Consider the following 19052-nt stretch of genomic DNA (forward strand, 5'->3'; position numbering starts at 1 on the left):
AAGAATGTGATGAGTATTTACAACTGCCTCCGAACATTGGTTTATCACTGATATAGATGACAAGTGTCTCACACAGAGTACATTTAACAATAACTTTCATGTTTAGTTCTACATAATACATTGATCACGCAGCTGGCTTACTAGATGACAATGTTATTGTCTTATTCAATGATCGCATACTGGGATGTGTGGTCTTGTGCTAAGCCCTAAGTAGAAGAGCTGATGCAATGGCCTAACAAATGTTTCTGAGCATACCTATCCCAGTGTCTCCCATTTGTCAATGCGGCTCACAGCATTGCAGTTTTGTTGCGAGACACCAGCCATGCTCTAACACATTGCTCCTCGGGTGACATTACAGAAGCAATATACCAGAAAAATATATGCCAAATGATGTTTCATTGGTTATCAAATGATTGAGGAATGGCAGTTGTGGAATACCATCAGGGTCTCATATCACTGTTACAGTAAAAAGTTAGACAAGATATGAGGGGTTACGATGTCTATTAATGTCAAATATAGACAACTGGAAGGTCCATAATGGTAGATGTTCATAATAATGTGGCTTGATGGTACATCAGTAAAATTCTGCTTTAGAAGCAGTGAGGTGTCTGGTCAAGCTTCTAGTGCTGACACAGATTAGATCCTTTCTGGATTGGTAGAATATTCAGGAATGTAACATGGAGGAGCAAAAATTTTACACCCACTGAGGCTCGCATGGCCCACAGACTGAGGTGTTTCTTCTGATCTAATGCAGTAGTATTCGTAAAATATGGTTTGCACTTTCAGATGGAATGTCAAAGTATAATAATTATGTTACTGTTCTTTTGTTTGTTAATTCTGTGATGATGTTGATAAAAAATGCTCTAGGCATATATGCTGGGGTGGCTCCTTCGAAAAGGACACAGCCTATTTCCTTCTCCATCCTTTTGTAATCTGAGCTTGTGCTCTGTCTTTAATGATCGCACTGTCAATGGGATGTTAAATTCTAACCTTCCTTCCTTTCTTCCTTTCTCATTGACAAAATTTTTAGAATCTCACAGTCGGGTGTTACTGTATTAATTTCTGGTCCGAAAACAGGATGTCCTGTATCTTTAGGATCGAAATTATGTAAGTAGTAGAGGACCCTAAATTGAGTACTTAGGAATTAGGTGCTATTGCTCCAAACTGAATATTCAGATTTTATAGACGTAAACAAATTACATTCTGTAGCAACTACTTAGCTCATAGCAACTGTTGAAAGTGATAATCACCAGTCTCAGTACATGCATTACAATGTCACATGTAATTTTGGCACACTCTCTTTAGTATTCCTGTTTTGTGGTGTACAATGAGATAGACAGTTAGGGACCCTCAACCAGTTCCTCTTTAGTGTCAACTGGAATTACATACACCAATGACTTCCTCTGACCCCAAAGGAAAAAATCCACAGGAGGGTGATCTGATAATCGCTCTGACCATGGGATAGGACCTCTCCTTCCAGTCCATCTCTTCTGAGGGCATCTATTGTTCTGGGTGGAAATGGAAATTAATGCTTAAGTAGCAATCTGCACAGTAGTGTTGAAACCACTACTACAGCAATCTTGAGTGATGCCAGGTAATGTACACTGTCAAATCTTTGTGGTAGCAAGTAAGGTCTTATTTGTTGATCTCGTATAGTTCCTGTCCACAAGTTGTTATGGAATTGTTGCTGGTGATCCGAAATAAAAAAAATTGTACATTGGTTTTCATCACTCCGGCAGTTGAAAGCTAACACAGTTAAAAGATGCCTTATTGGTGAACGATATAAATCGTAAGAAGTTTGGCTCTGCAGAACTACAATGGGTAATCTGTTGACAGAATGGATCTCTGGGGCCCATAACTTACACACATTGTTTATGAAAGAGATGTAATTGTTAGTCAAACAGTACTCTTTATATTCTGTTCTTTGAAGTGAGTGTTTCAAGGACAGGTGGTGAGGTGCTTGTTGATGAATCTTTAGCCACAAAATCCAGCATCTTTGCATCTGATTCTGCTGTGTGAAGTTATTTGTTTGAGTACCTCTGTGGTTTAAATGTCCCAGTTTCTTATACATGTCTATGCACAATGATGAATTTCTTCCAATTTGGATGATGCCTATTGCAGAAATTGTCTGTGTACATTTATTCAGGTACTAGGCACTCCATTCTGCTCCACCATACATTATACACATCTGGAATTTCATATAGTTACTAATTCTCCATCGTCAACATTCTGTCATGAACTGTAAACTGTGGTAATCTCCATTTGTGTATATGTCAGAGATGATTGTGTATCGTTTTTAAATGTATTGCCCCCAACATTTGTTGGTTATGGAGCACACACATGGTGGCTTCAAGACCTCATATTGCTTGAAATAGTTATTAACAACCACTGAATCAAAATACTGAGTTAAAGATCTTCTGCCTTCCATAATTTCAATCCTGAAAATTTAGGACATCCCGTATAACTGATTCCCATAGCAGTTGCATTTTTCTGTTGTTTTATTTATTTCATTAAGCAATGATATTGTCACAGTTTCCAACCATTCTGCAGTCATCTTCAGACATGAAGTGTCCCCCTCCCCCAATACACACACACAAGACTTATGTATTTATGTATGCATCATATGTGAGCAGAATTCTGCCATCAGTGTGACAAAAGTGCCAATTTACAATAAACAATAAAAGTTTTTGGAAATATTATTTCCAAATTCAAAATGTTCTATAAAACTGTGTTTTTTGTGCTCCAATAGAACTCGTCTCATAACACTACACTGTGCAGTTACTGAAATATCTAATTTTTATATTTTATAGAGAATGAAATGTCTTTAAATTTACGATTCCTTTAAGATATAACATTTGACTTCACTAATGCTCAAGTGTTTTACAAGTAATTTTGAATTTTGTCATTGAATCTGGTCAACACATGAAAATTTTTATTTTACTGTCAGACTGGTAGGAACTGAATCATTGAATAAACTTCCTTGTTCCAAGGCCCATTCATTTCCATACCTGAAATGTACATGGCTCTCATTTCACCATTGCAGTCCATTGTGGTTCATCTCTTCTATTAGGCTCCATCATCTGATATATTCTAATTTTCATATTAAAATATTTGACTGTTCTACTGTCACTACAGAAGTAATTAAATAAATTAGTTTTCACAGTCGTGATCAGGTAAACAGAATGTAGTTTTCTACATCTCATGTTATAAGTGGGACCGGAGTAGAATCTTTACAGACTACTGAGTGTATACGTTATCTCAAGGAGAGGAGTTAATATGTCAGGCACAAAGTTGATATATCAAGAGTTAAAAAAAATACATTATGGACAAAACATTTCATAATTAGTACAGAAATTATTTGTAATTCAAGGAAATTAGTACTTCTACAAGGACACACAGACAGTGTGTATCATACCAAATTGTAAGATAATACTAAAGAAGACGCACTAGTAAAAAAAAAAATAATAGTAATCAATTAGCTAATGTACACAAATTTTAACCCCAACCACACCAAGACTTTGCATTAGCTGACACAATTTCAATGACAATGTAACTGTGTGTTTCTCAAGCGTTCAAATAGTGTTGGACTTATATACTAAGTACCCATTGGTTTAACTTTCTATTGTAAATGCACAGATGATATTACTACTATTCCGCTAGTCTCATGTCATGAGCTTAGCTCTTCACATTTCCTCATAACTTTTTGTAAACATCTGTTCCTTTATGATTAATTATATCTCTCACTAATTCATCATCATTATAATCGAAATATTGTGATGTTTACAATATCTGTACTCTTCACCAAAATAAACTTCAACAGTACCACAATACAACTATTGATATCTCAACAATACATAACCAGCAGTACTACATAATCTGCCAAATATTCACTTCACAAAAGCTTCATTGAATAAAGTGTAACAAAAATCTCATTGTTCCATAAATTTCAAGGTTACAATCCATCATTAATTACTCATCAACCAAAACTATGCTATTCTATATCTACCCATTCTCATGACAAGGTAATGCCTCATCCTCACAACTAAGTTTTCTTCCCTTTCATCGATATGTTTATATAGGCAGACCGCTTTAGTCAGCTTTTTTAATATTTAGGAATCGTGAGGACCTTTCCACTTTTCTTTATTTTCTTTTTCAATCGAAAACTTCAGGTGTTTATGATGCATGAGTAATCTATTTTCCATTCTTATCTTTTTGTACTACCTTTTTTCCTAGTATGTACTGTTCTGCATTAGCTGGAGGAACTCTGCGCGAAATAAAAGTGTTCTTTTGACACTCTTTTATTTCTACAAAACACAATAATGCTAGTCGTTCATAGAATTTATACCTTCCAGAATAATTCCTATAAAATTTGTGACTTTTGCCACGATAATGTCCCCTTCACCTAGTATCAGCACCTATTCCTTACTTGTGGGTTGAACTTATGAGAGCTCTTCCTCTATCCATTCTGATAGGTACACTCCTCGTCCTATCTCCACGTAGGTACACCTGCCCTTTATAGTTGGTGAACGTTGTGTACGCCCCCCTTATCCTTTATGAGTAGGCCTCAAGCTTCATTATCCTAGTATACATTTTTATGTATAACATAATTTAAGTATTTTCTGGCAAAGATATAAATCTATCTGAAGCTTCGTATTTATTCTTTGTACATCATTTACTCCCTAGAGTCCTCCTCTACTTCTCAACTTCTATACTTTCAATAGATACTATGTCAACATATACTATTCACGTCCCACTATCCTTCGATTCATTAGAGTATTTATTATACTGACATTTCTTATTGATCATCATAATTAACATTATCTCCTGCTTTTGTTTTCTCTCTTTTCTCATGCCTCTTTGTTAGTTTATATACAACTTTTCTTATGTATATTCAATGTAGAACCATCATAGCTTCCTATACCATTGTGCTTATTTCTAGATGTACCCATATTTTCCCATACAACACTTGGCTTTCTAGCCTGTAATTGTATGTTTGTGTCTAAGTGTATACTTGTGTACATGCTTACATGTGTACCCAGAATGAGAGAATGGTAGAGCACTTGCCTGCGTAAGGCAAAGGTCCCGAGTTTGAGTCTCGGTCGGGCACACAGTTTTAATCTGCCAGGAAGTTTCGTGTGTTCATGTAGTCTGATTCTTTGGCCTTCTTATCTAAAAATAAGATGTAGGTTCTTAGAAACCACTGAAATAAGGAAGGACTTCAGTGACAAGTTTATGAATGTGGAAAGAGGGAAAAAATAAACAGGTCCTCAAATGAGAAGTAAGAAAGGAAAAAAAATAGGTGTGGATGCTAGGCTCAAAGAAGAGAAAGAAGGTAGCCCCAAATACAGGAAACCCTACCCACCCCCCTACCCCAGGATTCCTACCTCCCAGGTACTTGAGTGAGATGCCGGAGGAGGTTTGGTCTTAAATCATCTCCTACAGAATGGACTTGTCCCACCTTCACCGTCGAGGTACCCCGAAGGAAATCCTAGCAACCCTATGAAAACGGCAAATGATGATGAATCAGGCACACTTGTTTGTGATGGTTGTTTGAAAGGTGTGCCGAGTGTTTTGTGTTTGTCATAATTTATCTGTTTGTGTAAATCATGCCCTTATCTACAATCTACATGTACATCCATACTCCGCAAGCCACCTGATGGGGTGTGGCGGAGGGTACCTTGAGTACCTCTATCGGTTCTCCCTTCTATTCCAGTCTCATATTGTTCGTGGAAAGGATTGTTGGTATGCTTCTGTGTGGGCTTTAATCTCTCTGATTTTATCCTCATGGTCTCTTCGCGAGATATACATAGGAGGGAGCAATATACTGCTTGACTCTTCGGTGAAGGTATGTTCTCGAAACTTCAACAAAAGCCTGTACCGAGCTAGTGAGCGTCTCTCCTGCAGAGTCTTCCTTCCACTGGAGTTTGTCTATCATCTCCGTAACGCTTAAGCGATTTCTAAATGATCCTGTAATGAAGCGTGCTGCTCTCCATTGGATCTTCTCTATCTCTTCTATCAACCCTATCTGGTACGGATCCCACACTACTGAGCAGCATTCAAGCAATGGGCGAACAAGCGTACTGTAACCTACTTCCTTTGTTTTCGGATTGCATTTCCTTAGGATTCTTCCAATGAATCTCAGTCTGGCATCTGCTTTACCAACGATCAACTTTATACGATCATTCCATTTTAAATCACTCCTAATGCGTACTCCCAGATAATTTATGGAATTAACTGCTTCCGGTTGCTGACCTGCTATATTGTAGCTAAATGATAAGGGATCTATCTTTCTATGTATTCGCAGCACATTACACTTGTCTACATTGAGATTCAATTGCCATTCCCTGCACCATGTGTCAACTCGCTGCAGATCCTCCTGCATTTCAGTACAATTTTCCAATGTTACAACCTCTCGATATACCACAGCATCATCCGCAAAAAGCCTCAGTGAACTTCCGGTGTCATCCACAAGGTCAATTATGTATATTGTGAATAGCAACGATCCTACGACACTCCCCTGCGGCACACCTGAAATCCCTCTTACTTTGGAAGACTTCTCTCCATTGAGAATGACATGCTGCGTTCTGTTATCTAAGATCTCTTCAATCCACTCACACAATTGGTCTGATAGTCCATTTGCTCTTACTTTGTTCATTAAATGACTGTGGGGAACTGTATCGAATGCCTTGCGGAAGTCAAGAAACACAGAATCTACCTGTGAACCCATGTCTATGGCCATCTGAGCCTCGTGGATGAATAGCGCGACCTGGGTTTCACACGACCATCTTTTTTGATACCCATGCTGATTCCTACACAGTAGATTTCTAGTCTCCAGAAAAGTCATTATACTCTGACATAATACATGTTCCAAAATTCTACAACTGATTGATGTTATCAAAATTTTATACAATCCATCACATCTCATAAAAGGTGTAAAATGCTGTATACAAAATAGAAAAATCTATACATTTCAGTATCACAGTTGTTTAACTAGACATATCGTATTATATTATCCATAAATATAATAATCTGTTCGGCTTATTTTGTTTAGATATAATTTCTTTTGGGTGTTTTTCTTAAGTTGTTCTCTATTTTATAGTCATATTCCGTTTTCTAAGCAATAAGACTCCAGGATAGTTCTAGATTTTAAAGGATAGATGACAGAATAGTTTAAGATTTTAAAGGCATCCGGTGCAGAAAGACTATTTTGGAAGAAACAACTCGGGGTCCGACGGTCGTCATTCGGCCATTAATTCAGAATGTTAACGTCCATGGGGGATAGATGAATCCGCCCGGGTCCCATGGATCTGATATTAACTTTTCTTGTGCACTGGCAGACCAGTAATTTTTTTAAACTTCTTTTGAAAGTCATCCCAAGAGGAAAAATTCTCAGTATTTGCCGTTCCCCATTCTGAGGCTTCCCCTAGAAGGTACCCTACTGCAAATTCGATCTTCTTAGAATCTTCCCAATTTTTTTGGTAGTGCTTGGCTAAACCTTTTTAAGAAATGGGTTGGATGTACATCTCCCTCTGGCTTAAATTTAGGGAAGTGTCTAGATAACCCTGAATCAGCCCCCCCCCCCCCCCCCATTGTAAATTAGTCACAGGTTCACTAGTTAAGACCTCATTAGGTGACGTTAATGTTTTTTCTACTTTATCCTGGATAAGCTTGAATTCTCTCAACAAGCCGTCTATACCCTTCCTGTTATCACCAAGTTTGGAAGACAGAATAGGCGATACATTTCCAGAGGTTATTCTCTTATTCTCTCGGTAACTTTTCGATCTATAATTTCTTCAAATTGTTCCTCCAAACTGCTTCCATATAGGATATTAGAGTTTGTTATTTTCTCTTTGAAATTTCTTTCAACATTATCTATTCTTGTGCTGACACCTGTAATTTGCGAGTATTCAAAGTATTCAATCCCTGATTTACAGCATTAAACTTAACAATGCACACATTTTCAAAGGATCCAAACTTTTCGTTAACTTCGGATTCCACATTATTACATCTGTCCTCAATGTTAAATTCTAACTTTTTTGATAAATCTTGGAAATTGTCATTCTGTTTCTGACTAAGGTCAGTAAACATTTGATTTACATGAATGGTCAAAGAATTAGTCAATTCATTCTTTAAATCTATTTTTAAATTCTCTTCTATACTATTTAAGGCGAGTGTCCTCAACTTGTTGTTGTATATTGTCCATGCTTTTATATGCTTTAGCCCTAGTAAGCATTTAAAACTAGCTTTAAATACTATAATTACACAATAAATGTTCACTCAACAGGATGTACCCCTTTGTACTAAAGTTATGAAGTTTTGTTTCACGCTCACCTGGCATAGAAGTCTCGTTATGTAGGTGAGCGGATGTAGAGGCAGGTCAGCACTGGTGAACAGCAGCTAGTGCCAGCGGCATCAGATGTAGGTTGGTTTCCGCATCTGTGCTCTCCGCCACACACCGTCAGGTGGCTTGCGGAGTATGGATGTAGATGTAGCTGTAGATGTGTCCCTGCGATGTATGTGAGAGCTGTATACTCCCCGCACTACATTTTCTTGGTTGAAGTGTTCTACGTGTATTTCTTCTTAGACAAATGTGTCGAAATCTTCTTTGCTGTTTTATAGTTGTGAATTTTTCATGTTTCACCATTTTTAATTCAAATTGTGCTTCTTTTGATATGAACATATTCCAATGCCTCAGAGTAAATCCCTTGTCGTGTTATGTTTGGTTGCTAGGGCAACACGTAACAACTTCTTTTCAATTTTTTTACTTAAATTTTCCATTTTCTCACGTCCTTTCAGACGTGGCGCCACATTCTAATGTTTTTGACAGTATCTTCTTTGCTGGCTGCTAGAAAACACTCTGAACTTCATCTCTGTAGAATGATGCTAGGTACGGGAATATTTAAGCCTTCTCTCCACTTGTGAAATAAGTAGATACACGAACTTTACTTTTCATTAACCAACGGGATATTTGAACTCCATACAGAATAAAATTCTCACTCTTCATATACATATATGACTTCCGGTAAGTTACTCGCTCTGTCCAACGTCAGAAACAAATTTAATTACATTTATAAAAGAGATGGCTTAATAACCATGACTCTACTTCAAATGAATAATAGAAAGGGTCTTGCCTCTAACAAGGCTGGATTAAGAGTTTTCAAGATTATTTTTTTCAACTGTTCTTCTTTCACATAACAATAGGCACAGAGCTGCATAAAAACTCCATGGTTCTTCCTCTTAAAACATCTATGGATTGCCCAACAAGTACTTGTCGGTGCCATTCGACCGCCATGTCTACTTTCTTCTCGTGACTGACTTTAAACTTGGACACACAAACGTGACGAACAGTAGGTAGGATTTTACCATCGGACACTTGTATCTGGAATATTGTGTGTTGTAGACAGCAGAAGGCTGAGTGGTTCTAGAATTTACACAGAAATTCTCGAATCACTACAATAGGGCTGTATACATGGAAGAGACCTGTAAACACAAAGAGATTTAGGAACCAGATTTCAAACTGTAAGACATTTCCAGGGGCAGATGCGGACTATGACCGTAATCTATTGGTCAGAAACTACAGATTAAAAGGTACGAAATCACAAGATAAAATATTTACGTAAGTTATACATGTACCAGTTGGCCTTAGTCTCTGACATAAGGTACAAGTAACTTGGCAAATATTTTATCTTGTGATGAATATTGCATCATGTATGTAATAAAGCTACTTCTTCTGAAGAAGATAGTTTTACATATGTCGAAATCATGGTCAAGGGATAATAAACCTTTATTTGCAACTGGTTAACTGATTTTTCAATCTTCTCTGAATTACACAGTTTGCTGTTTTGCAGCCGTGTTTAAGATTTTGATACTAAGGAAATTGGACCTGAATAAATTGAAAGTACCAAAGGTTGTTGAAGGTTCAAAGGGATCATTAGGCAATGATTGAAAGGGTAAAAAGGAACACAGTAGAAGATGAATGGGAAAATTAAAGAGGCCTTTGGAGAAAATATAAGCAGTTCTATGAATATCAAGAGTTTGGATGGAAAACCACTACTAAGCAAACAAGGGAGAGCTGAAATGTGGAATGAACATATGAGAGTGGTGTGATAAGTTTGCAACAAAGCAAGAAAGAACATTTGTTTCATAAACAACTCACCTTACACCTCGACATAGTCTCCTTTGAGGGATATTCACTTTGTCCAGCGATCCTCCAGTTTTTTCATCCCATTGTAAAAATAGGTTCTATCAAACTCAGCAAAATACTCATTGACTGCAACCATCAATTCCTCATCCAATCAAAATTTCTTCTTGGCAAGCTAAAGTTTCAAGTTATGAAACAGAACTTGACGATAAGTCTGACGAATAGGGTAGATGAGGAAACAGTTCAAAGCTCTGTTCATGCGCTTGCACCATTGCTATTGCTGATGTGTGGGATGGTGAATTATCCTGGTGAAAAAGCTCTTTTCTGCATGCCATCCTTTGTCTTTTTTCTGCCAACGCAAGTTTCAGATGATCCAACAGTGAAGTACAATAGGGTCCAGTTATTGTTTTGTTTCTTTCCAAGTTATATATCCCCTAAATCACTGGCCATCATCTCACCAACTGGTTAAATGCTCTTCGCTTTCTTCGGTGTACATTCACGTACCTTTGCCCATTGTTTTGAATATATAAGATGAACATCAGCAAAAGCAAAGGTGTGTAGTTGAATTACATCATGCGAGATTGAGGGAACTAGCTTAGGAAATGAGACTTTAAAATTATTAGATGACTGTTTGTATTTGGGCAGTAAAATAACTAATGATAGTTGGAGTGAAAAGAGGATATAAAATGTAGAGTGGCAACAGCAAGGAAAGCATTTCTGAAAACGAGGACTTTAATTCTCAGGAAGTCTTTTCTGAAGCTATTTGTCAGAACTTTAGCCTTGTACAGAAGTGAAACATGAATGATTAGTAATTTTCACAAGAAGAGAAAGGATGATTTCGAAATGGAATGGTAGAGAAGAATGCTGGAGACCAGGTGGATAGATCTTGTAACTGGTGAGGTGGTACTGATTTTGAATTAGATAGAAAAGAAATTTACAGCACAAATTAACTAAAAGAAAGGATTGTAACAATATAATGAAAAGGAAAGTTGCTACTCACTATATAGCGGAGATGCTGAGTTGGAGATGCTGAGTTGGAGATGCTGGGTTGGAGATGCTGGGTTGGAGATGCTGGGTTGGAGATGCTGGGTTGGAGATGCTGGGTTGGAGATGCTGGGTTGGAGATGCTGGGTTGGAGATGCTGGGTTGGAGATGCTGGGTTGGAGATGCTGGGTTGGAGATGCTGGGTTGGAGATGCTGGGTTGGAGATGCTGGGTTGGAGATAGGCCCAACAAAAAGACTCTCACAATTATAGCTTTCACCGGTTAAGGCATCCGTCAACACGCGCGCGCGGGCGCAAACGCAGTTCACACACACGACTGCAGTCTTAGGCAACTGAAACCACACTGCGAGCAGCAGCACCAGTGCATGATGGGAGTGGCTACTGGACGGAGGTAAGGAGTAGTCTGGAGTGGAGAGGGGGAGGGATTGTATAGTAGGGGTGGTGGACAGCGAAGTGCTGCAGGCTGGACCGTGGGCATTGGGGAGGGGGGCCTGTGTTGTGCTGTAGTGTGTAACCATCATTCCACCACCACACCCAGTCTTTTTATTTCTCTCCTTTTCCGCTACTTCCTCCACCCCCATCCCTCTCCCCTCCTATCCCCTGCCCTCAGTGTAACATGCAGCACTTCACTGTCCGCCATCCCCACCCTACTATCCCTCCTACTTCCTGCTCCAGCCTCCTCCATACCCCCACCCAGTCGTCATTCCTATCATGCACTGGTGCTGGTGCTTGAAGTATGGTTTCAGTTGCCTGAGACTGCAGTCGTGTGGACAAAGGCCTCAACAGCAGAAAACTATAATTGTGAGTCTTTTTGTTGTGCCTATCTGCGACTCAGCATCTCCACTATATGGTGAGTAGCGATTTTCCTTCTCATAATATTGGTACATTCCATCCTGGATTTTCCATTGTTTAAAAGAAAGGATTGGTTGGTAGGTCACATTCTGAGGCATCAAACTACTATTCTTTCTCCCGTCTCAACAGGCCTCGGAAGGCCCAGTGGTACCGACCGACCACTGTGTCATTCTCAGATGATAGGCATCACTGGATGTGGTCAGCACACTGTTCTCCTGCCTATTGCCAGTTTTCACGACAAGAATCACTACTTCTACTATTTCCGTGTTCCTTCCTTATGCATCCTATTGTGGTGAGGCTGACGTTAGCATAAATTGCAGCCTTTGGATTTGGACTGATAATATTAACCAACAGTTCTTTTGTGTCATCTTCGTAACACATGCTGTAATAACATTAGAGACGATCAAATGCTCGTTACTCCGTAGGTACCTCCTCTCCTTCGTATTATACATTTTTTTTATTTTATTTTATTTTTTTTTTTGCAGTGCAGGGTGATTACCTATATCTTCCGGATACCGAAGTATATCAGTGAATATACAAAGTTAACTGACTGACACTGGCAACTAAGATCTCACGAACAGAAACAATGTATATCACTGCACGCCGATCTACTTTGCTAGACAGGCAACAGGCAACAGATTTTGGGTGCCCCTGTAGGTCATTGGCAGGGTTCTTCCTATGAAAAGGCCTCTGTTGCTTGCTCTTTAGTTCACAGACAGACTATATCCAGTATTGTGTCTACAGTGTAAGACAGCCTTGTTTGTTATTTATAATGTATTAACATTTACACTGTAGAGTCTGGGCTATGCTTGTAATTACAGTTGGTGCATGTGTATGTAAGATTGCATTTTCTGTACTCAGGTATAACCCTTAAGCTTACTGCATCAATATTCCTCATCCCATTCTAAGTTATTAGAGTGTTCATTATATTCAGCACCGTGATATTTCCAAACAACATAGCTTTGGCCATTGTAGCAGTTAGCAGCCCTCTCAGCACTTACCTCTTGGTGCTTATCGCTTGCAGCCAGATAGTCACTCCTGTTAATCATTACCTCCTTTGTCTGTAGCTGACCTTGGCAGAATCCATTACCATTGCCCAGCCTTCAATCTTTTATACATAGCACAATGAACAGTTTTGCTGCAGTGATTCCGTGTGCTGGATGCATTTCTTGACAGGAAACAATCCCTGGCATTCTTCAGCAGCTTAAACTAATGGTCATGCTCCTTTGATGCTCTGGTCTTTCCACAGCACTTGTTTGGACCGTCTGTTATTGTTTGCGTTTCTGGGCCTTACCACAGCAGTGGAACCTTTCCTGATTTTCCTAACTTTAACAAATAACTCTTAACGACAGCGTGAGGCTTTCTCTCCAGCCTTGTCATATAACAATTATATTTTTGTATGTGTTTTGGTGTGATACTGAGTGAAATGCTTTTTGGAATATTCATCTTCTTTATAAGGTCCTTGGCTTAGTAGTGACACTTTAATTTTTAAAAGCCACTCGATTTTGACAGTATATTCTAATATTTTGTAAACAGTAAAGGAGTGACGAGCACAAATTTCCACATTATATTGCAGTTTATTTTTTATTAATCTTTCAGTTGAATAGTTATGGTGTTCTGCTCATTGTACACAGTTCGCTGTCTTAATGAACTAGTAATACAGTGACTTATTTCAATAAACTATCAAAGGAATGGGAGCAGAAAGTTAGTGTCATGAAGGATCCTTTAATGTATTGAAGATGTTTAAATCCTAGTCTCCTCTTTATTCTAAGCAAATAATAATAGTTCTGTTAACATTTTTTTGTTAAAAAGTGCAGTGTGTTAGTTTTTAAGTATGTTAATATCATTTTACAGAAATGTTGCCAAAGTGGTATTCAATTGACGAGATACCATTTGATAAGATGTGGGCTGATGATCGACACTGGTTACCACTAATACTTCAAGGGCATAAGATCAAAGGTTACTTTCTGTTTGAAGGTCATAGCACAATTCTGCGTCATGATTTGAACATTGTGACAGAGTGAAGTTAGTGTATTTGAAAAATAAAGGAAATTGTTTCAGATATGATCTTGAGTAAACCGTGTTTGTACCATGCTATAAAACAGTAAGTGAAACCTGAGTGAACTATTTTCGTATAGTAATGTGTAAATTTTATACTTTTATTTTAATATTAGATTACTGCTTGTGTCATAACAATCATTTTTCTATAGTTGACTACACACTACTTCACATCATATAAAAAGTGTGTATTAAATGTTGATTGATATTTGTATAACACCTATGGATGATCATAATCAACATTTTTCACTCCACTTTAGTTTTGTACATGTTTCTTTTCATTATTAATGTAAATCAAGAGGTTACTACACAACTGTGTGTCAACCTTATTGATTAACTGTGATAGAAAATCTACAAACAGTAGTTGGACAAGGAAGGGAACATTTTCACTGAAATATTCAAATGTGTTTACTTGTCCCACAGCAGAATGCAAAAGCTGAATATTGAAGTTACAGCAGCAATTTTGCTGAATGAAAAAGTGAAGACAAGCACAAAGGAGGTAGGGAAGTTAGAGGCTGTGGGCGAAGGACAAGTAACTCACCAGAGATGTTGGTAAGTAATTAATAATGCTAATGGACAGACAATTGGGCAGAGGATAAATATTTTCTGTAAAGTAGTCCACACACAAGCAATAGAGACCAGAGCAGTGAATGGAAACATGTCAGTAACTGTAGTGGATAATGAAGAGAAAATAAATTGGAGGAGGAGAAGGATTAAATGAAGACAAGAAGATAATCTTTAAGTGGACGGGTGAAACCAATTACGTTATGGAACTAGTGTGTGTGTGTGTGGGGGGGGGGGGGGGGCAGAAGTATCAGGAGTTGGTTTTGAAGCTCAACTGATAAAATTCACATCAGCTTATGTATGTGTGTGTGTATGTATGCTGGTGCTGTTCAAGAGCATAATGTGGACTGTGTAAGGTGAGTCAGTGACTGTGACAGCCAAAACTTTTTCTAGTGTTTGAGAAAAGCTGAAGAAGGCGACCTATACTAAGGGACAGGTTTAATCAAAGACTATTTATCACTGAAGCATTAACAGTGCTGTTGTCAATTTTAATTAAGATAAATGTGGAGGATATTGGCTTATAAATCTTGGAAGGAGATTTGACTATGGTCGTTGCAAGGAGAAATGACAGGGAAGAGAGAAAAAAATCCGGTGCTTGACTTGTGTAGGGCTGGAACCCAGAAATTTGGGCAAGAACCTTTCTAAACATTGCAGAATGTAATAAGATAGATATGGATTCAAATATATCTGAAATGTTGGAAACATAGTTATTTCATAGTGAAACAGACCAGTTATTATAAATCATGTCACCTTTTTGTGGAAAATGTATTGATGTGATATATTGGTTGACTTTTAACAATTTATCATCATTTACAGTGGTATCACTTATATGCTTAATGGGGCATGTTATTTTTCTTCATGGCAGTAAACTCTTTCACAACATACGGTATGAGTGGAATGGTACCACCCTTGTAGTATTCTGCAAGCTACAACTGGCCTCTGGGTGATGTTACCTTATGATAATTTGACAGAATTTGCCCAAGAGTGTAAGGGTTTAGGTTTCAAGAACTCTGTGTTTTTAATTTGTGTGTTGGTCAGTGCTATTTGGGTGTATGTTATAGTAACCCAGTGTTAAGCTTGGTTACAAAAATAGACAATGTTGACTAATTAACACAATTTGTGAGGTCCATATGAACCTTAGCTTTGAGGTAAACTGGTTGCCAATGAGCAGAATGAGGTTTTAGTTGAAGCGCTTGTCAGCATCAAGTTCTGAGACACATACCACACACCACATCTATTCGGCTTTCTCAGGCATATTGCATTATGGCTTAGTCGATTCGCATTCCACAACTATTTATAAGAATGAAATTGTTCTCAACACACAATAAAAGAATTGTCTCAAAGGATGTGTGACTAAACTGTGAACTCAGTTAATGAATAATCCTTTGGAAAACCAATTAGGAAATATAGGAACCAACTAATGCTTCGTAACAAGTGTATAATACTTTGGAGTAAGTTTTTCTGTAAAGTATCACAAGACATTTGTAGTCAGTAGAATAACTAATATGAGGCACACTGATGGAAACACTTCATATCAAGCAGCACAACTAAAAAAATGCTACATTGTATAGAGACTACCTGATTAAGTTGGAGCTTCGCAACCTGCTTTTCAGTAAGCATTTTGGGTCCAGTGAAGCATATAGGAGCATGGAAACAAAGGGATTAAAATAGCGAGAGAAATGATCCAGCATTATATAGAATGCTAAAGGAGAATACATGATCCTCATTCCTTATGGAAAGCCATCTCACATACACAATATTGTATAACTTTTTGTCATCTTAGCCATAAAATATGTAGTTATGAACTGTGATCTGTGACAATGATTAAAAGGGCATAAACATCTTAAAGATTAGAGGTGAGGCACTTCATTTATGATGATAGTAAATAGATGCTCAGAGGCAGAGACTAAAAAAGACTATGGGACCTCTGCTACATATAGAAATTGCAAAAGAAGCTGCAATAGTAAGTTTTTTCCGTGAATTTCAGTAGTGAAACAATGGATCACATTTTAAGAATTTGCGTTGAAAAGCTATTGACATACAAATGGAGAAAAAGCATTTGAGTGCTTGAAATGTCTGAATATAAAAAGTTACACAATATGGGGTGTTAGGCCTGTATCACATTCCTTAAAGGATGGTGTGAACCCTAAGATTCTGAAATATGAATAGTAATGGTTGCAAGAAGAGACAAGAGTGTGCTATGTCCACTGGAAAACTATTGATGGTGTCTGTTTAGAATCTCTCCCTCTTGCATATGCATCTATCCGACTATAGGTCACATGTTGATTCAATGTGACATGACGTGGAATCTGCTTGTATTAACTTGTTCTTTTATTTTAGCTAAACCCTCTTCTGAAATGGCTACAATACAACGTAGAACATAAGGTATTGGGATTAACATGCACTGTAATCTAATACTCTCATTAGTGAGCATTGCAGAAGCATCTGATTGTTGAGCACTTAATTCTAACAGTACTCATATGCAAATCAGATGTGCTCCAGCAGCTGTTACACTTTCTACGGCAGTAAGTGCTACTTTTCATCCTTGGTATTAAACACGGTATCAACAAACATAACTGCCCCAGCAAGTTTTCATTGCTGAACTTTGGTAGTTGCATGAATGATGCACCAACTAACAAAAATTGGCTGCCTACATTTTTTTCCAGAATCTTTACAGGTATTTCATTTTCATTGGCTTACCCAAGCCTTTCCAATCCAATGTTGGATCTTGGCCATATTTCTGTTTTTGCTCCCTTTTTTTCTGATTTTGCTCCCTTTTTGGATAATGTCTCACATGTCAGTAAATATTAAAAGCTTTTGACAAACTTATCTTTAAACTCATTTCCTGCACCAAAGAAATAATGCTGGTGGGTATCTGGTGAGAGGAGAGATGATGAACACTAAAACAAGTCAGTTTTGCAATATGGCCTGTATGCCTAGAACATTCTACATCTACATCTACATCCATACTCCGCAAGCCACCTGACGGTGTGTGCCTCATAAACAGCATGTCAGTAGTCAAAGGTTACTAATAATAGTGTGTCTAACATATTACGTCTTTTGCTAGGGGTATGCATTACGGCAGGGAAAGCGAAAAAAGTGAAGGTTTAAGTTCTGTTGGAAAAATTATTAAAGAATTTGATGTTTTCAAATATCTAGGGAATAAGTTAACCACCAAAGAAACTATCAGAGGAAGAAACTTCAGAGAGGACGGAAAATTGCTCAAAATTTTATTACTGTATATTGCACAGAATTAAGAACTGGAAAATTCCTGACAAAGAAAAGACTGTGGTGTATAACTCTTATTATCTACCAGTTTTGACCTATGGATGAGAATGTTGGACTTGGACCAAGAAAAGTCTGAGAAGAATACAAGCAACAGAAGTACAGTTTCCATGAGGGATCCTGGGTAAGATTAAAGAATGGACGGGATAAGAAATGAAATTAAGAACATGGTTCAGATCAGTTCCCTAGAACAAACAATGCAGAAAGAAAGGCTGAAATGAAATGGTTGGGTTATGTTAAAAGGATGGGAAAAGAAAGACTACCAAGAAGAGCTTGGGAATGGAGAGAATTTGGAAGAAGACCAGTTGAAAGACCATGAACATAATGGAGGTATTAGGTGAAGAATGATGCAAATCAGAGAGGACTACAGTGGGAGGAAATGCTGAATGATAGACTGTGGGAAGAAAGAGAGTCAGAAGAGGCTTTGTGAACAATCTGCATTGTAAATTGACCAAGAACAGAAATCTGCAATTCATTGAAGGAATAGTGGGTAATATCAAGTATTGATATTTACTTATTTGCACCGAACTCAAAGGTGAGTGAGTGTGAATAGGTTTGTGTAGGAAAAACAGTGGTATGTTAACACACTGCATGGACTATGCACTGCTACAAATAATATAATGTGGTTTCGATAGAACACTCCAAAACAGTCAAAGACACTCTTCTCCTGATTTACTTATTTTAAAATTTTGTGGGACATCTCAGAATCCTGCACTAAAAGCAATCATATTCAGAATAAAAGCAATATAAAAAAGACAATGTCTGAAGCTTGGGGCAAAATATTAGCAGAAGAGATATAGAAACTATTAGAATCAATTAATAAATGCTTTCAAAGAAGTACTTACACAAGGCATCTGTTTACAATGACACTAAGTACCTCACAATGTACACGACATCCTGTGCCTATTTTTTGTAAATGAAAGTAACAATTTTAGCCTTCTGTGTTTTGAACTGTTGGAGTGATTCATTGATAAACAATTGTTAATGACAATTTGCCATCAACATCTATGCTTTAAAAACCATTGTAAAGTACATGGCAGAGAGTACTTACCATTCATTATTCCACTTACTGGGGCATCTTCCTGTCCCATTCACACTTGGAATGTAGGAAGAATGATTGCTTAAATGTCTTTGTGCACCCTGCAGTTA

The 19052-nt window shown here is 37.8% G+C and overlaps 1 protein-coding gene across 1 annotated transcript in view; it reads left to right on the forward strand.

The window, feature by feature from the left end:
* The window catches only part of LOC126334540 (oxidized purine nucleoside triphosphate hydrolase-like), a 77340-nt gene extending 63282 nt beyond the window's left edge, over nt 1-14058 (forward strand). The window contains exon 4 of the mRNA XM_049996904.1: nt 13851-14058. Coding sequence (XP_049852861.1) covers nt 13851-14020 — 170 coding nt within the window. The 3' untranslated portion in view covers nt 14021-14058. The remainder of the gene's footprint in view (nt 1-13850) is intronic.
* Nucleotides 14059-19052: the final 4994 nt, after the last annotated feature.

Source organism: Schistocerca gregaria, chromosome 2, assembly GCF_023897955.1.
Source record: "Schistocerca gregaria isolate iqSchGreg1 chromosome 2, iqSchGreg1.2, whole genome shotgun sequence".
In the NCBI taxonomy this organism is placed as follows: Eukaryota; Metazoa; Arthropoda; class Insecta; order Orthoptera; family Acrididae; genus Schistocerca; species Schistocerca gregaria.